The 27994-nt window shown below is 35.8% G+C and overlaps 1 protein-coding gene across 1 annotated transcript; it reads right to left on the bottom strand.

The window, feature by feature from the left end:
* Positions 1-1559: 1559 nt before the first annotated feature.
* LOC138308537 (gamma-tubulin complex component 5-like) lies at positions 1560-27912 on the bottom strand. The gene is given in 23 exon segments (XM_069249558.1): positions 1560-1648; positions 2564-2664; positions 4761-4975; positions 6212-6372; positions 7663-7783; positions 8162-8243; positions 8782-8873; positions 9444-9506; positions 10102-10273; positions 12056-12368; positions 12970-13101; positions 13525-13658; positions 14144-14259; positions 14970-15172; positions 15448-15682; positions 16674-16768; positions 17549-17649; positions 18366-18640; positions 19055-19137; positions 21296-21395; positions 22908-23019; positions 24564-24670; positions 27819-27912. Coding segments are annotated over 23 exon segments (3147 nt in total). The 5' UTR covers positions 27888-27912; the 3' UTR covers positions 1560-1583.
* Between the last annotated feature and the right edge of the window lie 82 nt (positions 27913-27994).

Raw genomic sequence — 27994 nt, 5'->3', positions numbered from 1 at the left:
TAGTTTTCTTGCCCGCCTTGGGGAATAAATGTTTTGATTTAAAATCATATCAACTGTTGATGTTATTTGTGTATTTTACTCATTCACCCTTGAAATGGTATAATAGACTGTCCCAGTCTTTGTATTAGAAGAGTTCAAATGTGTCTTTAGGGGTGAAGGAGTTAAGTTAGAGCATTTATATAGTTGAGGAAAAATCCCCAAGAGATCCCATAGGGATCTTGGCGCCCACCAAAGAATGATCTATGTCTGACAACAGAAAGAGGGATCTTTTCCCTGCTTTCAAACTTTTACTACATACTATTATGAAACTTGAGAAATATCCTTTCAGTACTTTCTGAGATATGTAGCAGTAATAAACTTCAATTATCAAAATCCAAGATGGCTACCTGTCGATCATCTTGCTGACCGATAAGTCCAAAAACACACTAGACCCCTCGGGGAACCTGCACATGAAATTTGAGAAAGATCCCTTCAGTACTTTCTGAGAAATAGCGGTAACAAACTTTAACTATCAAAATCCAAGATGGCCGCCGGTCGGCCATCTGTCCCAAAATGCAATATGCACAACTAGGGTCCAAGGGGAACATGCATAAGAAATTTGAGAAAGATCCCTTCAGTACTTTCTGACAAATAGCGGTAACAAACTTTTAACTATCAAAATCCAACATGGCCGCAAGTCGGCCATCTTGTTGACCAATTGGTCCCAAAATGCAATATGCACAACTTGGACCCTAGGGGAACCTAGGTGTGAAATTAAAAAAAGATCCCTTCAGCACTTTCTGAGAAATAGCGGTAACAAGAATTATTTACGGAAGGACGGATGGACCACGGACAACGGAAGAAAGGCGATTTGAATAGCCCACCATCTGATGATGGTGGGCTAACAAAAACAAAAAAACAATTTAATAATTTTCATGAAACTTTCAAACTTTTATAAAACTTAATTTACAAATGATGTAATCACAGATCAAGATTGGACCACTATTTGCAATGATATATTGAGGAGTATCTGTGCTCAATGTTAACTTTTAAATGTTGCATGAAAGTTTTTAAGCACATTTTAGTCAACACATAAAAGCATTTTGTCATGCCACAAACTTGGAAACTTCATTATGGCAGTTTATCAGACTCTGAAGAGCTAGAATTCCTTCACTACTTCAGGCAAAGTCTACATCTCTTTGAAAAGGTTTCCCATCACTGTAAAGAGATACAAGTGCTTCAGGAAAGGGAGTGAAAACCTCCCATCACTACTCCAGGTAAAGTCTGCATGATTGCATCTCTTTGGCGAGGTACACTGTTAAGAGATACAATTGCTTCATTAGCAGGCCGTGAAAATCTCCTTTGCAAGGTAACCCCGATACAAATGCAAGTGCTTCACTAATGAGGGCGAAAACATCCGCTCACTATGCCAGATAAAATTTCCCTGGTGAGGTAGCCCCATCACAGTCAAGAAAGCTGCTATCTCAAACACAGATACACTCTGTTAGTGATCAAACATTCTCTTTGTCATAAACTAAGACTTTCATCATGAAAAGAGCACCAAATCATCGGATGGTGTACGGATAGTGTACACATGGGAGATGTCAGTGTGGCCGTAGCCTGGTGACGTGTTCCGTGGAAGTGATTAGAGCGAAGGCGAGAGATTCCACTGAAACAGACAGAAACAAGGTCAAAATAATCGGATACAAACTTAATTACATTCTAGTTGATTTGTTGCTTTAACTCAATAATATAAAGCTATACATTTGTACATTTGATGTATAGCTTTATGTTTTGGAAATAAAGAAACAAATTGACTAAAAATAAATTGTGGTACTGTGAAACCAAGTGTAAAAAGACCACCCAAGGGACAGAGGAAAATGGTCTTTATAGCCAGGTGGTCTTTATAAACAGGTTGAATTCATGTATTGTTAAAATTAGTCATTCGGGACCCTAGAAAAGAGGTCATATTAAGCAGGTGGTATTTATACAGAGGTGGTCTCTACTGAAAGTTTAACTGTATATAGGTACAATAAAACTTAGACAAATCTGCTTGATACTTCTGCTTATTACAAAGTAAATTCAAATCCTGACTTTGGCTCCTCTTTCTTCATACTTCTTCGTGAAACTTATAAGGAATTTGCTTATGAAGAATAATCTTTTGCTTTTTTAATTGATACAAAGAGATTTTGTGGTCCTGTCAAGTGAATTTTTCCTCTATAACAATTTTTTCTGTGAATTTGTTCTCGAATACTGGATATGGCCTTGCTTGAAAGTGGTATGTAGAATGACTAATAGAAAATCAAATACAATCAAAGAAGTACATAATTAATTGTTAATAATGGAAAAATTGCCAAAGAAGAGATTTTAGCCAACTTTGGAATGTGTGAGTGAGCTTGGTAACTACATCGATTTGGAGTGCAATTAGCCTTTGACTTTAATAAACTCATAGTTTCACAAACTCTATAGCAAATTTCTTTAATAACAAATTATTTCTCCTGGTCCCATGGGATTCGTCTTAAGGAAGTTTTTCTGTACTAATGATATGAGATAGATAAATTAGGGTCTTATCTTATATACTTACAGTGTGGGAATGAGCCCCTTTTTATAACATTATTAAGGAAGGAAGCCAGAAAGAGCATACAGCGGGAGAACTCCACTTCAATCTCTTGTATCGTCTTAATACTGAAACACAAAAACATATTTCAGATCACATTTGATATGATGAGTTTCTCGTACATTCAGATATTGTTTAATCAGAGGAAATCACATAATCACATTTTACATCATTAGTAATTCATTAGTCCCTCAAGAATTTGTTTATCTTTTATGGTATTATATGATTGACTCTTTTCAGTACATGGCTTAAACATTTTCCCACTATCTCCGATCCCATAACTATTACTCCAAAATAGAATAAATGTTTTAAGTCTAAGTATCTGTGAGTCGGGTCATTTTAGGGAGATTCAAACACCACAGCTGATATATCCCCTCAGCCCAAAATTTTATATTTGAACAAGAGGCCCAGAGGGCCTGTATCACTCACCTGGTTTTTTGTTAGTAATTATCACAATACTCTGACAATTAGAAAAATAAGCAAAATTGACTCCCAAAGTTTAATTTTGAATCACAACCATACAATGATGCTATTGATACCATACAAATATGCTATCCAATACATAGGTTCAGAGACAAAGTAATTTATATGAAATAGTAGCCTAATTGACCTTTTTGACCTCGCATCTATTGCCGTTTAAGGCCCCGGGTGTCAGCCCTATCATTTGTACAATTTCAAATCCCAACCCTATTAGGATGCTACCATTGCATTATAAGTGCTTTTCCATTCTTAGTTGCAGAGAAGAAGTCGTTTATATGGAAATAGCCAAATTGACCCCTTTTGACCCCACCCTTCAGGCCCCGGGGGGTCAGCCCCATCATTTGCAAAATTTTGAATCCAAACCCTATAAGGATGTAACCATTACATTATGAGCGCAATCCCATGTTAAGTTGCAGAGAAAAAGTCATTTATATGGAAATTGACCACTTTTGACCCCGCCCCTCAGGCCCCCGGGGGGTCAGCCCTATCATTTGCAAAATTTTGAATCCCCAGCCTACAAGGATGCTACCAGTGCATTATGGGTGCTATACCATGCTTAGTTTCAGAGAAGTCTTTTATATGGAAATAGCCAAATTGACCCCTTTTGACCCCGCCCCTCAGAGCCCCCGGGGGGTCAGCCCCATCATTTGCACAATTTGGAATCCCCACCCTATAAGGATGCAACCATTGCATAATGGGTGCTATACCATGCTTAGTTGCAGAGAAGAAGTCATTTATATGAAAATAGCCAAATTAACCCCTTTTGACCCCGCCCCTCAGGCCCCCGGGGGGTCAGCCCTATCATTTGCATAATTTTGAATCCCCACCCTATAAGGATGCTACCATTGCATTATGGGTGCTATACCATGCTTAGTTTCAGAGAAGAAGTCGTTTATACGAAAATAGCCAAATTGGCCCCTTTTGACCCCGCCCCTCAGGCCCCCGGGGGGTCAGCCCCATTATTTGTACAATTTGGAATCCCCACCCTATAAGGATGCTACCATTGCATTATGGGTGCTATACCATGCTTAGTTTCAGAGAAGAAGTCGTTTATATGGAAATAGCCAAATTGACCCCTTTTGACCCCGCCCCTCAGGCCCCCCGGGGGTCAGCCCCATCATTTGTACAATTTTGAATCCCCACCCTATAACGATACTACAATTGCATTATGAGTGCTATCTCATGCTTAGTTTCAGAGAAGAAGTCGTTTATATGGAAATAGCCATATTGACCCCATTTGACCCCGCCCCTCAGGCCCCCGGGGGGTCAGCCCCATCATTTGTACAATTTTGAATCCCCACCCTATAAGGATGCTACCATTGCATTATGGGTGCTATCCCATGCTTGGTTTCAGAGAAGAAGTCGTTTATATGGAAATAGCCAAATTGACCCCTTTTGGCCCCGCCCCTCAGGCCCCCGGGGGGTCAGCCCCATCATTTGTACAATTTTCAGTTAGTAGCCCATAAGGATGCTACCAGTCAAATTTTGTTGAAATCCGACCAGCGGTTATGGAGAAGAAGTCGATTGTTGACGGACGCCGGACGCCGGACGCTGCGGTATCCCATAAGCTCACCTCGGTCCTTTGGACCAGGTGAGCTAATAAATGTGATTAGTTTACAGTCTATTTTGCGTTTGAGTTGTTTGTTTATAAATCACATATTTGATAATCTCGGCGGTTGTATACCTGATGTGATGGATGCCTTTATCCCAGAGATTGTGAAAGGTGAGAATCAGGTTTAGGACTTTCATTACAGCTTCTTTGAGGAGCTTGACTTTTTTGTGGAGGAGACATCGTTCGTGAATCTTGTGGATGTAGCCGTTGTGGATCTTGATGATTTGGTCGAGATCTCTCGCCTTCTGTATCTCTGTCTGGAATTCTAGACCCGTGCTGTGTAATATCTTAGGAAAGATAAAAATTACGGTTTAAGAATATCGTCGCAGGGTAAGGGAGCTCAAGACAACTCATGATAATTTCATGCACACACTTGAAATAGATAGCGCCTCAAGTTCTTCAAGCATTTGAATGACTGTCATTTAGTTTAAAACCCTCTAGTCACATATGCAACTTTATATCAGAAGGTTAAATTATACTTAAATGGTTTGAGAAATAACTACAGTGAAACTTGTCTAAACAGGATGCCACCGGGACCAGCACGTTTGGCCGGTTTAGCCAGGTTTCTGGATTATACAGGTTTTTTTAAATTACAATAAAATATTAAAGGAAAATGCCATTTAGTTATATTGGAATATACAGATATCCAGATCAGACAAGGGCCAGTTTGGACAGGTTATATTGTAATATTTACATTACCACTGCACAGTACCTATATGTTGCTACTAAGCCCAATGCATGTTATGTTATTTTCCAATATTACCATTGGCAGTTAGACTCTGGCGCACTTATACCACAATCAGAGTTCATGAAAACACTGGGTTTTATTCAGTGTGGGAATTCACTGAAAAAATCGTTAAATATTATTAAAATTGATCAATATGAAAATACATTCTAATTAAATAAAATACTTGAAATGGGTTGAGGTATTGTATTTAGGTATATTTGGTTTATTGATAGAACTACTTCATCTACTGCTATTGTTTAGGCCATTGTTCAGGACAACAGACTGGAAGCCAGTGCCACCCAGTATTTCCCGCTAAATCTTAGGCTGTTCCATCGACTGATAATTTTCTCTATACAGACGCATAAGTTTCATTTTCATGCTTTATTTTTTATCTATTTTCTTTTTTGAAATGATAACGACCACTTCCAAAGGAAATATAAGCATTGGTTGTCATATTTTTGACATGCATTGGTGTGTAACATACATTGGATGTTCTAGCATATCTTTCATGGTGCACTAACATGCACCACTGGATATGCTAGAACACCCAATGTATGTTACACACCAGTGAATGTCAAAAATATGACAACCAATGCTTAATGAAACGGTGAAAGTCATTTAGACAAAGTAAGCGAATGTTGTGAAGGGCAGAGGGACTCACTTCACAATGTAAACTCTTGTCTCCTTGTTAACATTTACCTTTCAGTCACAGGACCAAAGCCTTATCAGTAGAAACTTGAAATCAAACGTAATATTAAAGTTAATACTGATGAATTTTTATTTCAATGCCACCTACCCTTGTCATAATATAGTTATGTAGACTATTCACAAAGAATAAAAGCCTCATTCTAAGAACGTGGACGCGATGGACTCGTGCTGGACTCGGGAGCTCCTCGTCAAGGGTAAGTAACTCTTCATCATGAGACTTACTCTGAAGAATATCCTCCTTCTCCAGATCTGAAAAAACAGCAAAATACAACAAGAAAGGTAATGTTACTTCTTTGCAAATCCTCTTTAATAAAATGTTACACAATTTCTTTTGTACAATATGTACTGTAATTTTCTGTGTATTGCTTGAAGGCTTTATAATTTTTTTTTCATCTGTCAGAAAGTGTCTAATGTGGGCTATTGGTGGGAACTGTAAAAAGTAAGTGGGCTTTATGCTGTAAGCTATTTCAAATTTATTGAAAATAGTAGGCGAATAGCTGAGGTACACTTTTCCCATACAGATACAAGTATTTCTTTTTAAATGAGTTGATTTTCGTGTCTTTGAATCCTACTTCAATTTTTTTTTAAACAATATATTTTATTTTCAAAAACGGAGACAATTTTTTTTCTACAAATCTTGTCCTCTCGCAGGAGGGCTTTCACATATCATTCTCCTTTCATTCTTTATTTTCAATTCATCAAAATATCTCTTTCACGCTATTTCACTTTCTTTCTGTTTGTTTATTTGTTTATATTTTCCTTAAGGAAATCAGAATAATTATTACAATATTTATATGTAGTTCGTATCAGGGTATATATATATATATATATATAAAAAATGTTCCATAATATATTTGAGATATCCTACAAAAATTCGTTTTTACCTGCTAGTTGGAGGGATGGCGTGCGTACGTGTCAAGTTTTGCTGTGTATTAGATACTTTTCGGGGGCTGCGGTCTTCTAAATGTATGTATATTTATTTATGTGTTGTATGTGAGTATATGTGTTTACTATGAGATACTAGTGTTTAAAATATGTTAATACAATGTTAGAAATACATTTTCTGTTTCTGACTGCACCACTGTCCACATGTTCCGTGCATGTGGTTGCTGTTATGTATTGCTTTGTTAAATCAATATGCATTAAATATTTGTTTGTTTGTTTGTTTGTTTTTCCATATTTTTCACTTTGCTATTGCGTAATCATTTTGGTGAGTTTTTGACGTTTTCTTTCACTGACCTTTCTCCCTTCATTGGCCTCTTATATGAATTAGGTCAACGTTTTAAATATTTTAAATAAATATTTAAATAATATAAAATTGCTATCTTTACTGTCCTCTGAAATCTGGCCCCGATTTCTCGAAACTTAAGTGCAGACTTAAGTCAAAACTTAAGTTTTTCTCCTTATGTAACTTATATGAAAATTTATGACTTAAGTTTGTTTCGAGAAATTGGGGCCAGTACCATTGAATCACAATAATGATCAATATGAAGTGGAAGTAATAAGTCATTGCCGTAATCAGTTCATTTATTTACTTACCGAAGAAACGTAGTTCATCGAGACAGTACTTGGCTCGTTTTATTTGTAGGAGAAAGTTAAACACCTGGTTATAGATATTCTGACACTTTGTGTTGATCACAACATCTACTGGCCATGGAACCTACAATAAGGATCAAAGTACTGAAAGTACTGTAAGCACACTTTAAAATTTTGTCAAATTAAACACAATACAGCTGTAGATTTATTTCATGTTTGGTGAAATTTTAGCATTTTATGTACAGATTTTGTAGATATCAAAAGAGTTCCATTCGCAGATGCAGTTGGCATCAATACTTTTCATAAATATCTAGATTTATGAATTGATATGGTAAATTTAAATTCCAGAAAACAATTGTTAGACAGGAAGACATATTATCATACGTACAATATAGTGTTTCTGGTGATACTGTAATTGCGAAAACAAAACTTTTTTTCAGTAAATGATGAAAATAATGGGTATTCAAACAAAATACCAGCTGAAGATTCTCATAGGCTTTACCTTGTAATGTAGTGTCATACAGTCTGTTATCTTGATCGGGTTCGGTTCCGATGACGATACTGGATTGATCTCTATCGTCAGCCTGAAAATATTAAAACAATTATCAGTCAAAATCTTTGTTTTTAGAATTAAATGCATCTTGAAAGGAGGAAATCTAACATATACATGTATGTAGGTACATGCATATTTATATAGGGTTGTAGAGGTCTGGACAAAGGCTCTCTCTTCTAAATCAGAATAATCTGTTGTACACTGGCAAAACTTCTTACCCAATAGTGACCTCAAGAAACCTTGATCAATTTCTAGCCAATTTCAGGTCAACATTTCTTGAGGTCATATTCTAGCCAATATCAGGTAAACATTTCTAGACGTCATATTCTAATCAATTTCAGATTAGGAAATTTTGCCTGTGTATTGAAATCGTTCCCATGTTTATAACTTATTTTGAGTCCAGACTCTGTAACTTTGTGTCATAGTTCAATGGCTTGTTGTATGGGATACTTTGTCCATTAGGCTACATGGGTTGGTTTTTCTCAAAAACACTAATTTTTTTCTCCACCCTTAAAATAGCTCTTTATAACATATAAACTCAGATCAAACCCAATCTGTATTTTGTGTACCTGTTGACCTCCTCTGGGAAGTATGTCTGTAAAGCCTCCTGTAGAGTGAGGTTGACAGACGAGGCATCTTGCCAGTATTCATGGAGACGGATCTGTAATATTGATTAAATATCTACATCAAATTCAAATACAAAACAAAATCATGTATAGCTACAATGGATCCACAATCATCCGGTCGCCGATAATCTGAAACACTCACAAACTGGAATGGATTTGGAATCCAGCAGTCAGGGAAATTTGTAATCCCGACAGTTTGTCTGGGGCCCCAAGTGTTTGGATTATCAAAGAAATCTAGAAATGGATAGAAACTATTACAGTGAAACATACTTATAACAAAACACACTTACAACAAAGTCATAGTTAGAACATATTAATTTTTGTTCCCTTTCAAGATTCCTATACTATACAGTCGAGACTGTCTGAGCGACCCCCTGTATGTAGCGACTCCCTGTCTTATGTGACCTTACTTGAGACCCCCCAACGTATTTTGCTATACTGTATGTCTGTAATGTGTCTATACCGAATTGTGTTTATAATGAATTGTTTTTTTTGGTCCCCAGAGATTCATTATAACCATTTTACTGTAGGTTCTTGGCATAAAACAACAAGTTGCTCTATATCTGTAACAGTTTTTGAAACAACATCAATACTAAATGACTTACCTTGTCAAATATTGGAGCGTAGAATTCAAACATGGTGTCACCAGCTTCCATCAAAAAGAAATGCTGAAAATAAGTAAATAAAGTGTGTTAAAACTATTTACTGTTTTCTTGATTGTTTTCTTCAATATCTCTTTTTGGAGTCATTATTTTTTTATTAGTTTTTTTTTCTTCAAAATTTAACCAATTTTCATACACAGAAAGCATGCAATAATATCTTTTCATAATTAAGAATAGTCACCAAAAGTTCAAAAGTGACATTGGCTTCATTCAATATGACTTTCTTTCTGTGTTGTGTTAAAAAGCAGAAGGTCTGAGACAAACTATTAAGAGTAAACTTCACTACACCAGCAAAGACAGTGCCATTTCTGAATTTTTCAGAAACAAAAGAAGGTATAACTTTGGATGTACCTTTACGATTTCCCAATTAGCTGTAGTCAGCTAACTATTGGTGTCTAGAAGAGGTACAAATGGATAAAACAACTAAAAATAGTAAGATTTAGATTTATCACTTCCCATCCATGCAGGACTGAATAATGTGTTGAGTAGACATACAAATGTAGTTTATTGTTTACAAGCCCTCATATAAGCCAGAAAGTCCATCAATGGACAGACACTATGATTTAAGTACAGGAATAGAGTATTATATGTATTTACAAACCCTCATAGAGGCCAGATACTCCATCAGGTGGTACTCCTCCTTCAGCATCACAACGAGGTGAGTACAGATCTTGGAGTCCGTGACATCACCTTTAGTGTGCTATAACAGATACAGACATTCCTGTAGCATGACAGACAGGGGCTGTAGGCCGTGACCAGTCACCTTTAGTGTGCTATAACAGATACAGACATTCCTGTAGCATCACAGACAGGGGCTGTAGGCCGTGACCCGTCACTTTAAGGGTACTATAATATATAGACAGTTATTTTAGGTCAAAAAGCATCAATCTGAAGTCATGACAAGAGATCCCAGAGGGAACTTGGCACCCACCAAAGAATGATCTATGTCTGACAATGGAAAGAGGGATCTTTTCCCTGCTTTTCAAACTTTTTCAAACACACTACATATAAAATTTGAGACAGATCGCTATAGTACTTTCTAAGAAATGGTGGTAACAAACTTCAACGATGAAATCCAAGATGGCGACCGGTTGGCCATCTTTTTTACCGATCAGTCCCGAAAGGCATTATTCATCAGTCCTAAAAGGTACTTTGCACAACTAGGGTACAAGGGGAACCTATGCATGGAATTTAAGAGAGATCCCTTCTATAATTTCTGACAAATAGCGATAACTATCAAAATCCAAGATAGCAGCTGGTCGGCCATTTTGTTGACCGATCAATTACAAAATACAATATGCACAACTAGGGCCCTAGGGGAACTTACATATGAAATTTGAGACAAATCCCTTCAGCACTTTCAGAGTAAAAACGGTAACAACCTCTAATTATCAAAATCAAAGATGGCTGCCAGGTGGCCATATTGTTGACCAATCAGTCCCAAAACACATTATGCACAACTAGGGTCCCAGGGGAAACTTTATATGAAATTTGAGAAAGATCCCTTCAGCACTTTTTGAGAAATAGTGGTAACAAACTTTAACTATCAAAATCCAAGATGGCCGCCTGTCGGCCATCTTGTTGACTGATCGGTCCCAAAATGCAATATGCACAACTAGGGTCCTAGGGGAACCTACATATGGAATTTGAGAAAGATCCCTTCAGTACTTTCTGAGAAATAGCGGTAACAAGAATTGTTAACGGACAGAAGGACGGAAGGACGGATGGACGACGGACCCCGGACGAAAGGCATTTGAATAGCCCACCATCTGATGATGGTGGGCTAAAAATACAAAGAAACTAATACATTAAAGAAACATATAAAGGCAATATTTAGTCAGTTGAAGGTGTTTTCATGTGAATTTCTTTTGAACTGGGGCAAAAAAGTGAATTTCACATGAATGGCCTTCACGTCAATTTTAGGTAAAAACACTACCAAAAGTGTCATGTTCTGGTGACCTATTAAGGGTCACGTTCTGGTGACCTATCAAACTGACCAATCAAAATAACTGCCTCCATTTCTTGACAGGAACAAAATAAGTTAGCAAGAGCAGTCAGAATCATTTTCATGAATACAGTCATTTTACCCAAAGAGCACAACAGAGTTACATGTATTATGCCAGCTGTGGCGAAATCTCATTTTCAGTTGATGAAGGCAGTGGATAAAATGTATACGAACTGAACTACAGGGAGTATAAAGGCCATCAAAACATAACTCCTACGGGGCTGTTTTCAGATCCTTTACGAGACAGATTTTTAAAAAAATTTTTTTGAGAATAAGAATTTGTACTTTAATCAGATTGTGACATATACTGTATTGCACTTTAAATTTGTAGGTTCTATCTTTGGCCGAGTCATATTCACAGGGCTTTACCAAATAAATAAAAAGAATTGTGGTTCATCAACAATATATTAAATTCACAGATCTATGAAGTTAGTCCATGTCAGTGACTTTTAAAATATCTTACTGGTATTTAGTTTTTGCGCACTTAAGTAGTAACACAGATATAGCGAAAATGAACCCCAGCTGAATTTAGACACTATACAAAACATACCTGTTAACGTCATCCTCTATGGTAGTACTATGGGAAGAAACTCTGTTCATACAAGCAGTAAAGATCATGTCAAAGTTTATCCTAAGTAGTCTGTCAAACGTTCCTCGGATCTTCATCTGATCCTCGATCTGTTGGGTGAAGACGGACATGTCATGGGCAGAGTTATCTACCTTGGTTTCTTCCCCATCTGAAGATTGTGAGGTTTGTGAAGTTTCTGAGGTTTCTACGGTTGCTGTGGTTTCTGAGTTTTCCGAATTCAGGAGATTTTCGAGAGATTCAACAAATGTGTTGTACAATGGTGTGGACTTATAAACTGTAATAGAACAAAATCAAAGTAAAGGTTAAATTGATCTATACATATGAAGTGGATATTTTGTTATTTTAGACATGATGTAGAGGATATCAAATGTAAAGCTTGGTCAGTGACACAAACAAAAACCATATTACTGTATAGACGGTTGTTTCTATGGGGATGATATTTTCTCAATTATGTGGGACATTGCTTTTAAAATGAAAAATTTTATCTGTAAAATATGAAGAAATGGTTTAATCATCTATACTCTCAAAATTCAAAGCAGCCAAAAACTGATTTTCTCCATTTTAGCAAAAATCGTGAAAATTAACGGTTGAGCCTTTGTATAATGATTGCCTGTCTTGTAAAGAGGATCTTTTATCTTGTATTTATCAAGTTTTTCTCTAAAACTTTTTTAGAAGATTTCCTTCTAAAATCATCAACTTTCATTCAAATGACTTCAAAAAGCCAATACTCAAATCACCTGAATATAGAAATTTTAATATATATACTACAGGGCTTATATATAATAAATATATAATACAGGGCTTTTTCCAAAATTGTTTATTTCTATCCCAAAAAACCAAATCCCAATGACAGTGAGATTGACCTCTGTACTCACAGATATTATCCTGCCTGCCAACAACCTCCCTCAGTCGACCAAGTCCTTGGAACATCTCCATGGACTTTCCTGCTAGGACCACCTCCAGCAGGATGGGCTGTAGGAACTGTGGGGCCCAGTGGGACACCATTCCTGTGGGAATATTAATGTTAAGGCTGATGATTACAGGTATATTATACACATACTGTATTATGTAAAAAAAAAGAAGAAAAAGACTCTAACTGTGTTGTGCCAAAGGAGAGACCATTCCAGTACAATATTATTCTTTGTCATATTATGACATGGTGATTGTAAGATGGACCAAGGCAACAGACTCTGAAATGTGGTACCCACTTCCCAATAAAATACAGTGAAAGTGAGAGAAAGACCTTGTAAAATACAGTGAAAATAATGATATTATTATTTATTCAGTGATATTAGCATCAAAATGTTTTGTGAAAATCACTCACATATTCATTGAAATAAAACCGAACACAGTGGACAAATGATGACAGAAACTCTAAAACATAAATAGATCATAGATATAGTACAGCCTACATAATCCATTCATCTGACCTTTGACCTGGGTGCTGTCAAGTGACCTTGACCCCTGATGCTGTGACTCCTCCATTAGACTCTGATCTGAAGGTATGTGGATCGTAAAGGCCGTCTCCCAAAAACTCTCGTCCAGAGATCGCACATTTTCATTCCTGTAATAAACTCAATTTCATCAAAAGTTTATCTTCATATCAGCAGCAAATTAAGCATTTATCTATCTTGATATGGCTTCTATGGTCTAGACAGATGCCAGAGTTTTGCAGACAATCATTTCATATTGCACAAGAGCTCAATATAAAGATAACCTACAAAATCCTGATATCTACCGGTATATTGAGCACAGAAACCTTATCAAGATAGTTTAATACTATTAAATCAACTATTTGGGACAGCCAAAAAGTGGTCACCCATTCACCCCCGAAATTTCTAAATGGAATATTCCAGTCCTTGAACTAAAAGAGTCTAAATGTGTCGTCAGGGGTGAATGGGTTACACAGGTAATCTGAATATGTATACTAAAGTGATCAATACAAAAGATTTTACAATATGTATAAGTTATAATAAGAGCATTACAATGTATATTTCACTAGTAGTGTACGTCTAAGAATAAACCACTGCTAAGAAAGCCATTGTGAACCTTTTTACTATAAACTCCTCCATGGGATCAGACAGGTTGCCGTTGGTTACCCAGGCATCAATAATGTCCAGGTATGGCCTACAAGTCTGTATCCACATAGGCAACAACATGTTCATCTGGAACAGACAACAGAGTAACTGAAGTATAACTGAATTGTCTACAGAGGCAAAACATCTTCAGGTCAAATTGATCTTGGCCTAGGTCGATCTGACTCAATCATCTTCATCTTTGTGTGAAATTCAGGTGAATATCAGATCAAATTCTTGACTCCAAACTGCTTTTTAGCAGAACATTTTTACTTGAAACTGAACTGAATTTAAATGAAGACATTTTGCCTGTGTATAAGACATAAGCTCTTCCCATTCATATGAAATCAAACTGAAATGCAATGGAACAAGATAGATATTGATAATACTATATGCTCCAATATGCCCCCAAATTCATGCAGGTTGCCAAGGAAATCAGTTTCAAGGACAAAACAGCTTTGAAAGTAAAGGACAAAGGACATCACTTTTGGTAATGCCATTCAATATTTGAAAGAAATAGCAGTGACCTATAACCTTTAGTCTAGGGTTAAATCACCTCCGTATCAGTCCAATGTTAACAGATGATTCGGGTATTTCTAAAATTTTATCACTTCACACATCTTTAACAGTTTACAATTTATGATTTGAACACTAAATCATGTGCGGAATACCATGTAATAGGAAAGAACCAAAGGATCAAGTACTAAATACAATATGTATCCTGTGGATGAACTAGCTGTATCAGCTATGCGTTGATCATCATCCCATGAAACAATAATTATTTTACAACATTGACTCACCATTTCTGATGAGTAACTGGACATGGCGTCATGCTCCAGTACAGTTTCGTACAGGACACTGAGTAACTGTGAGGCCTTCTGATAGTTCCCTGTCAGCCACTCCGCTTCCTTCACTCCCCGCTCGTAAATAGAGTGGATTACCTTGACTTTTGGTAACCATGGTTTCAATTTATTGTACAACATTGCCAGGGTAAATGTTTCTTCTGTAACAAATGAAAACTATATGTTATCATATATACATTAAATCTGTGCTTAGTAAGTTCATTTGAAAGGTTTTGAATGAATGAATGAATGAATGAATGAATGAATGAATGAATGAATGAATGAATGAATGAATGAATGAATGAATGAATGAATGAATGAAAATTATTTGATCATGATGTAATAGCAAGTTCATTTGAAAAAGTCTTATTAGAGTGAATAAATTAGTGATTGATGAAAGAATGAATGAATGAATGAGGGAAAAATAAAGGATCACCTTGTTTAATGATGATTTTCTCTATCTTCGTTAGTTCCTGTCGCAGACTCTTTATAAAGTGGGACACCACTTGTGAGAAGGCCTGCAGAGTCTGACAAACTCCATGCTGATTGGTTGATCCACTACCGTCACCATAGCAACAACTCTGGTCAATCACCTCTTGTTCAAACTTGAGCAGATTATGGATATAAGCAGCATGTTCTATGAACTCATCCAGGAATGCTTCCAGAGAGTTCTGTCAGTCAAAGAAATCTATATTTAACTTATGTCCCTAGCTTAAGGAACTAATCATTATCAAAATAACACATGCTGACGTGGTTGATTGATTTTAACAGATAAATAGAACACCTACTCAGTGCCTTTGTTGGTTTGGATCAGAAACAACAGTGGCTCTTCACCTTCATCATTTTTTTGTCTTTGCCAAATGACAACTCGTATCTTAAAATTCTGCCCATCAGTTTATTTTCAGAAGATGTAGGATGCTACTAACCGTGTGTTTAGTCCGGTTGTGTGAGGGTGTGATGTCTGTGTATGGCATTAAGATTTCCCTTTAAAGTTGTATGGTCTATAACTTTTTCTCATTTTGTCATAGAAAAAGCATTTAAAGTGTTCTACATATTTTTCTTTGTCTCTCTTAAGTTTTTAACCTCCCATATTTACTGAGTTTTGTAAAATTTATTAAATTTAGATATTGATTTACCACATGTACATGTTAAAAATAGTTTGGAAATCTCCGAACTGTTCCTATTTTCTCCTATCTGTACAGGTATTGCTGATGTTGGTCGTGTGATATGACTTGGAAGGTTCCGATCTAAATGGGTATTGTTGATGTTTGTTACATGAAGCAACTAAGTTTTCAGATATTAAGTTTGAAATATGATGTTGACTATGGCGGTACTTTGAAAACATGTGATATTTCATGCGACATTTACGGCAATATTATATTGATGCTTTTATGGATCCGAACCATCATATATAGGCATCCATATTCACACATTGTATGTTTTATGACAGTTTGTGATGGTGAAAATTACAAGAAATACAACTTTAAACAACTCAAAATCCAAGAGGCCTGATATATGTTCAAGATCATAATGGTATGTAGGAATACTAAGTTTGCTCCAAATTTAACCTTGACCTGTATTCAAGGTCACAGGTGTCAAATACTGTATGGTAAATGTGATATTGAGAGAGCTGCAGATTAAACCTGAAACTGTTTTACTTACCTCCGTCAGATGAGACAGAACGACATCTTCCCGTACCAGAAAACGATGGCCATTATAGATAAATATAAACAGATCGGACACACACACCTAACATCCTACAACACAAAGTAAACTAAACCTCATGATCATTAACTACCAATTAAAATGTTTCTATTTTGGCAAAAACATATTTCATCTCTTTGTGGACTGTTGATACTTCAACATTTCAAGCATAAAGGACTATGTATGGTTTGGACCCTTTTTGGCCTCCAAATCCATCAAATTTTCAAAACTGTTATTTAGTGGTTAATTTGTTGTATTTTAAATATTCAGTTCATCTCTGATTCAACTATAACGACTGTTTTCTTATTTTGTAGCTGTATTTGCCATGGTAACATCCAAAATATGCAAAAATTATGAAAATGTAGAAATTTTGACAATTTGGGTCATTTTTGCAAAGTGTTTGTCTGTGAAACTACAGAGTGCGTCCTTGAAAAACTTAATATTTACTAAGAATATAAATGCACTGCCAATTCATTTTTAGGAGAAACGCAATGTTTGTTCAAGGATGCACTCTATGGTTTCAAAAACAAAAACGAAGCAAAATATTCCAAAAATTGTCAAAATTTCCACATTTTCATAATTGATGCATATTCCGATTGGTTATCATGGCAACTGAAGCTGCAAAATTAGAAAACATTTGTTACAATTAGATTAGAGATGTCCTAAATATGTAAAATCCAACAATTTAAATACTAAATAACAGTTTTTAAAAATTAGACTGCTTTGGGAGCCAAAAAGGGCCCAAACCATACATAGTCCTTTTCTTGATTTTTCAAATTTTTTAATCATTATCATAGAAATCATTGAACATGATACAAGATTTTTCAAATAACCATATACATACCATAGAATTTCTCTAATAAGATTGGTTTCTGTAATAATGGTCTGGTTTGTCTTGGTGTACAATGGGCGAGATCTCTGTTTATACGATTCCCTGGGAAATCAAAGATTAATATGATTAGCTTTAAAGATGCTCCACCGCTGACAAATGGTATTTTTTTCACTATCAAAAACAGGAGCAGACTATTTTGAATTTTTCTTCAGTTACAAAAATTACTTATTTTACACCATTACCACCATTGAAAAGTTTGAGCTTCTAATTTTACTTCAAGTTAAAAATATAAAAAAATAATTAATTGTATCCAGAAAAAATTCTGTGGCACTATATCTTATATAGAATGAAGTAATGATTGCGCATGCACCAAAGGCGGAATAAATTATTTTGTTAGTTTTCGTGTTAATTAGGCATATATATACACACAATTAAACACCAATTATTGTTCAAATGATTAATATCATTTATGCTCTGTCAGTGGTGGAGCATCTTTAAGTTAGAAGGCATCAAAGACAAGGAATTATCACAGTAGTGGTGTAAACTACGAATGTATCATCAGTGTGATGTTGATTTCGTTTGTGTCAGATGTAAATTAATTCAACACAACATAGAAGACTATAGGCTATTTATCTGATGTAATAATTACTCAGATAATATCCAGATATCATTACTGCAGACGCTGGTCAATTGAAATTGAATAAATATTGATTTTTCACAAAGGCCTTTAAGTATTCATGACATTGCAATATGATATGGCAGAAACAGGTATTTATGCTATTTATGCAATAAAAGAACAAATCTGTCAAAAAACTGACCAATCACGATGGAGGTTAGAAAATTGGCTGTCTGTATCGTCAGCACTTTGTCCACACCAGTACTGCACAACAACATTTCTGGTCAGCCAATCAAATCCTGACTCTACCGGAGGAGTTGTTTCTATGGCAACCAATGTACTCTCATCAGGCTGGATGGTAGACAAGCTAACGTCAGGAAACGGAGGTGGGGGAGTGTCATCTATGGATTCTTGGTTATCTCCCCTTGGTGTTTTTTCCTCTTCATCGTCATCTTCATCAGTCCACTCATCTTCGGACTAAAAATATAAATTCCATTAAAATCCTGACACCAAGATCACAAATCATTTTTAAGTATAAAAACAGTCTAAAGTTTATGCCAATCAAAAATAATGTTAAAAAATGGTATGTCATATTTTTTTATTTCATTACTATTCATGGATTGTTTAGTTTGCGGCAATTTACTCGACAGTAAATATCATGAACTTAAATCCCATGTGAATAAAAGTGAAGTTTTTACAATAATTAGACAAAGAAACGATAGTGTATTTCTTATTATGAAAATTTTCTAGTCTAAGGTACAAATCGTGAAAATTTTGACCCCTGTTATACAATCTATATTTACTTCTCATTTAGACAAGTTCAACAACCTGCATCAATAAAATCTTTATTAAAGCCAAAGAATGTAAAAGTCAGTAAATCAATGGCTTTACCTCTATGTCAGATATATACAACGGTGGCTGGTCCTTCTCACCCTCCAACAGAAAGGCTCCCCAGTCAAACGTGTCCTTAGGAGCTGTCAATCAAAACAAATTTGTTACATCTCTACAAACAACATAATCTACTTCAGCATCTATTACTGTATTTGTCATAATTCTCCTTCAGAAGAGCGTAGAGGTGCTAATAGGGGGACGGGCAGTAATTACAACCAAAACAGTAGGTTTGTTTTAATTTTCTTTCATTTATCTATTTGTCGTAATTCTCCTTCAGAAGAGGGGAGAGGTGCTAATAGGGGGACGGGCAGTAATTACAACCAAAACAGTAGGTTTGTTTTAATTTTCTTTCATTTATCTATTTGTCGTAATTCTCCTTCAGAAGAGGGGAGAGGTGCTAATAGGGGGACGGGCAGTAATTACAACCAAAACAGTAGGTTTGTTTTAATTTTCTTTCATTTATCTATTTGTCGTAATTCTCCTTCAGAGAGGGGAGAGGTGCTAATAGGGGGACGGGCAGTAATTACAACAATACAGTAGTTTGTTTTAATTTTCTTTCATTTATCTATTTGTCGTAATTCTCCTTCAGAAGAGGGGAGAGGTGCTATTATGGATGCAATGGGGAGGGCAGTAATTACAACCAAAACAGTAGGTTTGTTTTAATTTTCTTTCATTTATCTATTTGTCGTAATTCTCCTTCAGAAGAGGGGAGAGGTGCTAATAGGGGGACGGGCAGTAATTACAACCAAAACAGTAGGTTTGTTTTAATTTTCTTTCATTTATCTATTTGTCGTAATTCTCCTTCAGAAGAGGTTAGAGGTGCTAATAGGGGGACGGGCAGTAATTACAACGAATACTACTTATGTTTGTTTTAATTTTCTTTCATTTATCTATTTGTCGTAATTCTCCTTCAGAGAGGGGAGAGGTGCTAATAGGGGGACGGGCAGTAATTACAACGAATACTACTTATGTTTGTTTTAATTTTCTTTCATTTATCTATTTGTCATAATTCTCCTTCAGAAGAGGGGAGAGGTGCTAATAGGAGAACAGGCAGTAATTACAACCAAAACAGTAGGTTTGTTTTAATTTTCTTTCATTTATCTATTTGTCGTAATTCTCCTTCAGAGAGGGGAGAGGTGCTAATAGGGGGACGGGCAGTAATTACAACCAAAACAGTATGTTTTGTTTTAATTTTCTTTCATTTATCTATTTGTCGTAATTCTCCTTCAGAGAGGGGAGAGGTGCTAATAGGGGGACGCAGTAATTACAACCAAAACAGTAGGTTTGTTTTAATTTTCTTTCATTTATCTATTTGTCGTAATTCTCCTTCAGAGAGGGGAGAGGTGCTAATAGGAGGACAGGCAGTAATTACAACGAATACAGTAGGTTTGTATTAATTTTCTTTCATTTATCTATTTGTCGTAATTCTCCTTCAGAGAGGGGAGAGGTGCTAATAAGGGGACGGGCAGTAATTACAACGAATACTACTTATGTTTGTTTAAATTTTCTTTCATTTATCATCACATCAGCAGCTAAACTTATTAACATATAAGTCATTAGTTTATCTAATAAATAGCATTTCTCTTATCACATGCCTGGTAATGATTGCTGTGATTTATAATATTACAGAAGCCATTATGTAGGTCCAAAAAAGTACAAATTAGAATTTTAGAATACACTTGTCCATTACAGATATGGTAAGGCTCAGCAAAGTGACTGGAGCTGGGGCTAAGACAAAAACAAGGTGAGACAAGTTTGACATTTCTTACCAAGACACTGTCACACTTACCTATCATCTATGAAAAAAATCTTTATGCTAAATGCTATTCTATTCATAGTGCAATCAAATCTAAGGGCACAATTGATTCTGAACAGATAACAGCAGTGATGAAATTGTGTACCATAGCAAATATATGTATAAAATATAGCATAATTGTTTTTAGTATAAATTTCGACCATAAAACTAGTATTTTTTTACTATTTCATCTTTGTACATTACCAAATAATCTCCCCTTACAGACAGGTATCAATTATGATATTGAAGATAAAATAATCTTTCTCCCATTACACATTAGAGGTCTAGGACTCCAGGTATTTCCCTACCCTAACATATTTCATCTTTGCATTACATATACCAGGGTAATATATAAGTTATGTCCCTTATTTAGCTGACCAGTGGCTTTAGTGAGATGTTATAAGAATTATTTTTTTCAAATTGCTGCCCATTGCTGTATGCCATACCTTCAACCTTTGGGAGTCTTGGTTGCTCCACATATTCTGTGAGTGTAGGCGAGTTAGAAAGGTTCAGTAACAGGGAAAGGATAGCATAATGAGTGTCGGTCTGAAAAACACAATAAAATAGCGGTCAAAAAACAGAATAAAACTATCACTTTTAGACTAAAACCCAAGATTTTGTGTGAAACTACAAAACATTCAATTTCAGGAACAGGCTGGTTATTTAGCACAATGTTAAAGGGACAATTCACTCAGGTTAATTCTTTTACGTAACCAAGAAGCAACATATGGCATAAATGTATTGTTCTACATTTCTTATGAAACATATAACATAAAAAATTGACAAATACCATGTCACTGTTTAGTATTTCAATTGATACCGTTATAATTATAAATTGTTGATCAATACAGTTAAGCAGGTACAAAATGTACGCTGTATCCATGCCTGAGCCGAAGTCACGCATGTTACACAAATGAACTACATAACCCCTGAGGAGGTGATAAAATTATTTTTTAGGCAAAACAATTCACCTAATAAGGTAAACAAACTACTGTCAGGGCGATTTGAGCAGTTTTAAACAAGGGTAGCATTACTCCAAGAGTAAGGGACAGACAAGGGGGCATACAAGATGTTTGACCACAGTGTGTAATGATGGACAGCGAGCGAGTTTGAACATTTCACATGCATTTCACCACCTGACTGATTTGTATTCCATTAGAACTGGGTTTTTTCCAATATATGTACAAATTTCGATGTTCTATTAGACTGAATTGTCCCTTTAACACACTTTAATTGCCTTTCATCAAGAAGACATACATGTATCACATGAGAATAATTCACATACCACATGATACCCGATAACGTTTGTGCAGGACTAGTATCTCCAGTGGTGATGGAATGGAACTTTTTGTAATCTTTATGCTGAAATGATGTTAGCGCGGGATATAATCTTTTGACGTCATTCCACCACCTTTAGAAACAAAAGTCTCGCACAAAACATTATCCATCCTCGATTCTCGATCCCACACTATCTCATAGTGAAATTAAAGGCAGCTCAGCGGAAAACATTTGACCAATCACAGGTTAGCAAAGATTTCCTTTGAAGACTGAGGAGAGAGCAATGCCTAAATCAAAGACACACAGTCAACCACAGTGTCCCGTTATATGGCTTTTTGATTTACAACAAATGACTAAATTACCTGGTCTGTTCTGTTGCCTCTAATTTTACTATGAAATAGTCCAGGGGTGTAGAGATTATAAGTGATCGGAACCCCTGGAACATCAAGGATGAACATTATCATGTACCACCTGGTACATAGATAATTTTCCATTTTTTTTCTGTTGATATTCATTTTAAAGTTCAATATTTTTCTTCCATTGTTTTAAAGATGGCTGAGATACAACACATACATTTTTTTTTACTTCTATGTGAAAGTGAATGAAAATCAGAGTACGTGGAGAAAAACCACTGACCTATGTAGTCAGTACTTGACATCTGCTCCACAAGGATTTTGAACTCAGAGATTGTGGTAATATGTTGGAATACTTTAACATGTACATCAGTTCTTTAGTAAAACAATTTTCTCAAATTGTAAACCATAATATTCCTATATTTACCTTTCCGGTGTCACGGCCTTCAAATACTGGTGCCTCAAGGAATTCATCAGTTAACTTCCGTAAGGAATCCGCCTTATGTTGTTGTGAGTGGATCAGAAATTTATTGATTGTCCTGTGAACGAGATGTAAGAAGTAATGATGGCTAATGTCAGCTCTCTCATTAATTCAGAAAGGAATCCAGGTATTTCCCTCTTCTGACATACTTGTAAATGCTATTCTATTTAGTAAAATCAATACATGTGTGAAATATTGAGTAATTTTTGAGAACAAAACGTCTACTGTGAAATGCACCAAAATAGGATAACCGCTATTAAAGGTATGAACTAGTATTTTTGAAATATTTAATCTTTGTACATTACTAAATTATCTCCCCTTACCGACAGGTATCAATTGTTAATTGAAGATAAAAGAATCTTTCCCTCAATACACATTAGAGACCTAGGATTTCAGGTATTTTCCTAATCCGACATATTTCATTACATATAACATATAAGTTATGTCCCTTTGCTGACCAGTCACTTTAGTGAGACGTTATAAGAATTTTTTTTTTTGTGTGTGCTCTGAAAAATATCGTGTTGGGGTCACAAATACCAGGTACTTTATCTAACTATCAATATCTACATGCAAGAGCAGATAACTCTGTAATATGCAAAGACAGAACAAAAAATAATTCATCCCCATGTTAGCTAGATGGAAGGTATAGAACCATTTCAAGTGAAAAAAGATAATTAAAACGATATTCCCTGGAGAGTCAATGCTACATTATGGCTTCCATTTCATGATTTCTAATCACGTACAATTTTTGTACAGTAACTTTAAATAAATAACAAGGAAAAGTACTGCAAAGCTCCCCTGTGGTAAAAAGTTACTCTCATGAATAAGACTTAATTTTTAAAAAGCTTATTCATCAGAGTACATTTTTGCCCTTTGGGCCTCTTGAAATCCTCAAAATCAAGCATTTTCTTCCTTAAAATGATTGTTCATACCAATCACAACACTTACAATCCTACATTAATGTGTAAATCATGACAGATAACAGTGTTTTTACACTTTCACCAAAACCTTAACCTGTCATTTCAATGTGACGCCAGTGTAACTCCATAAGTCTCCCTTCGATAGAACAGATAAAAATCAGATAAATTTCATCAAATTAATTTTGCAAAATCCTTTTTTCTACTTAGAATATTCCGTATTTGCATATTACAGAGTTATCTGCCCTTGCAGGTAGGTACTGATTGTGACGTCATGAGTTTGAGAGCGTAACGCCATACTTTTCGGACGAAACGATGTGAATTGCGCTCACAAAATAATGATGTAACAATCGATACCTACCCGCAAGGGAGCTAACTCTGTAATATGCAAAAACAGAATAATTTGCCGAACAATGGTAAACCAATGTTTAGACAATATATCCAGTGATATGTGAATGGGGTAAATTTAAAATCATTACCTCTGACGAGTTTTCAATAGAAAACGAAACCATTCAGGTACACTACACATATTTACAAATTATGTCCAGTAACCAGAAGTTCGCCAGTGAAAACGGACTGCAGCCCAACCAGTCACTCAAATTTTAATATAAATTTAAAATTGACTCTGACTTTGAATATAAAGAAAGACTTGCTTGACTTATATAATCTATATAGATTAACAAACCCATTTAAAACATCGGTGACTTTGTGGCTATCAACATCGAGAAATCTATGGTACTTCACATTGGAGGTAGCAAACTGGAGACAAAGGTTGAAATTTTCATCTCTTTCCTGAAACAAAATACTTAGAAGTTTAGTAAATCATGAAAAAATATTGATCAAATATGATATATTTAATAATAATATTTACACTTAATAGTTATACTACATAAGCAACATTAGCCAAGTTTGATAATATTAAACATGTGACAGATTAAATTATATGTCCCATCTAAGTTCTGACATGGTTTTGTTAACTTTATTGCTTTTATTCCACTTCTATCACAAAAGGTGAGTGCACATTGGTAACTGTTATCTTTAGTTCAAAATTCCAGTTCTTGTGCCTGGCAACAAATCAAAACAAGGAGCCGCAAAGCTTGGCATTATCCCCCGCGCCCAGTTGTGTATGAAAGCTCAAACATAAAATAAATGAAGCTCATTGTAACCAAGAGTTTAAATCTTGATATTGTCATCCATGTAGGTTTAACTATTTGAACAGAGCTTAGTATTGTCCTTGAATAAATTCATACAACAATATATCCGCTCTCCAGTAACATGACATTTAAAAGAATAAAAGAACACAGATTTGATGTAACATGTTTAAGTAATATGAATATGATATTTTTTATGACACAAACATATCTAAATATATACATTGCATAATTTACATCTCATTATGTTGATGGAACTGCATCAAAGCAATTGTCCAAATTCACAAGTAACAATATATGGGTATTCTAAAACTGAAAAACAATATGACAGCTGGTGGTGTACATGGATAACACTTTATGGAGCATTCGGATACCTAATTTATGAGGTAATTATAAATATAAGATTACCTCCTATAACCTTGACAGCTTTCCCCACACAATATGATGATCTGAATAGAGCACTAGCCTAACATGTACAGAAAGTTTCGTGTAGCCAAATTGAACGGTTTTCGAGTTATAGCCCGGAATAGAAAGGAAACTTTAATAATATGGTATTTTTGAATAAGTTTCCATGGTAACAGAAAAAGTATCGAAAATGAAAGGTTCCCATTAGCAAAAGGCACAACTACAGCACTAGCCTAACATGAACAGAAAGTTTCGTGTAGCCAAGTTGAACGGTTTTCGAGTTATAGCCCGGAATAGAAAGGAAACTTTAATAATATGGTATTTTTTAATAAGTTTTCCATGGTAACAGAAAAAGTATTGAAAATGGAAGGTTCCCATTAGAAAAAGGCACAACTAGAGCACTAGCCTAACATGTACAGAAAGTTTCGTGTAGCCAAGTTGAACGGTTCTCGAGTTATAGCCCGGAATAGAAAGGAAACTTTAATAATATGGTATTTTTGAATAAGTTTCCATGGTAACAGAAAAAGTATCAAAAATGAAAGGAGGTTCCCATTAGCAAAAGGCACAACTAGAGCACTAGCCTAACATGTACAGAAAGTTTCGTGTAGCCAAGTTGAACGGTTTAGGAGTTATAGCTCGGAAACGATACTCGGACGGACGGACGGACGATACTCGGACGGACGGACGGACGGACGGACGGACGGACGGACGCACCGACGGACAGAGCCCAAATCAATATCCCCCGCAAACGCGTTTCGCGGGGGATAATTAGATGGGGTTTGTGTTTACATTATCCTAGCACATATTCTTTATTTCAAATCTCAGAAAATGAAATGGATCCCATTTCATTTTTGAAAGTTAATTCCAATTTAGTGATCACCCCATTTTATCTGACGACACCTAAATGGTGGTTTTAAACCCTGAATGTATGTAGGCTATATATACAGTGCTATTAACCCTGGATATATGTAGACTATAATACAACCAAAAGTTGAATCATTTTCACATTTCCTTTTGATTGCAGATATTTCCTCATGATCAATTATATATATATACAGCTGTCATTAAGCAGAGGTTATTAATTTAGCTGACTGATACATGTCCAATCTTTTAGCAGAAACAACACTTGAATGCTGTAGGTAATATAGGCCTATAAGGTTTCAATGATTTTGCTGTTACAGTTTAATTTTAAATTATTTAATTTAGCGATTTCCCCACTAGTTTAATTCAAAAGTTCGTTTGCCTACAGTATGCCAGTGACATTGACCGCAGGTGCCTGTGTATTGACAAATTCGATATTTAAGCGAAAATGTTTATTAAATAAACACAACTATAATCTAAAAATATTGATAATACAATGGTAAAGGTAAACTGTAAACAAATATGGGACAGGTTCAAACATTTCAGACATAGCAAGGATTTATAAGTGAGAAGGATTCGTGACTGTCTCTTTACATTACTAAACACCACGCGAGACGCCTATGAACCGGGAATAAAAACCGTTTTTCTCAACAAATACTTGTCTTATCGAGTCAAACGAAACACCAATGTAAAGTTTATTAAATATCACAACGTTTATAACTTGATTTAAGGACAGAAGATTTAGAGAATATGTCATAAATTTTCGTTAAAAAAATACGACAGCTCATGAAATGACGGCCCGCTTCAGAAAGTAAGACGGTAACCCTCGCACCCGCAAGCTACATCAAAGGCTGCGCCGGCGGATATCAAAGGAAATCAGCCGTCGCCCAACGTCACGATCAGTGCACAAACACAAAAGCTCCTGCTTTGTACTCCCCCAAAACCCAGTGTGACTTATCCTTCTCATATACGTCCTCAAGGACGTATATGAGAAGGATAAGTCACACTGAGTTTTGGGTAAAGACAGCGCAGGCGCTTTTGTGTTTGTGCACTGATCGTGACGTTGGGCGACGACTGATTTCCTTTGATATCCGCCGCCGCAGCCTTTGATGTAGCATGGGGGTGCGAGGGTTACCGTCTTACTTTCTGAAGCGTGCTGCCATTTCATGAGCGGTCGTATCTTTTTAACGATAGTTTAAGACATTTCTTCTAAATCTTCCGTCTTTAAAGCAAGTTATAAACGTTGTGAAATTTAATTTACTTTACATTGGCGTTTCGTTTGACTCGATAAGACAAGTATTTGTTGAGAAAAACGGTTTTTATTCCCGGTTCATAAGCGTCTCGCGTGGTGTTTAGTAGTGTAAAGAGACAGACACGAATCCTTCTCACTTATAAATCCTTGACGTCCTTGAGACATAGAGATGTAGCTAGGCCTATACACATTTTCGTGAAGTCTTCACGGATCCTGCACATAATTGATGCATTTATATCGTAGTTATTTTCTGTGAAAATTAAACTGTTACCCTAAAACCTGTCAAACTGTGGATTAGTCCTTTTAAGTCGTGTTCAAAGGTGTTCTTCCATCGCGCCATTGAAATGCAGTTGACGTGCGAACATATTTTCTATATAAAACCCCGAGGAATTCCGAAATATTCAGCATCACGGTCAGTGAGGCGCTTAAACAAGCACAGTGCATAAA

This window comes from Argopecten irradians, chromosome 15, assembly GCF_041381155.1.
Source record: "Argopecten irradians isolate NY chromosome 15, Ai_NY, whole genome shotgun sequence".
Taxonomy (NCBI): Eukaryota; Metazoa; Mollusca; class Bivalvia; order Pectinida; family Pectinidae; genus Argopecten; species Argopecten irradians.
Note: the sequence above shows the minus strand (reverse complement) of the source record. Positions and strands in the feature narration are given on the sequence as shown.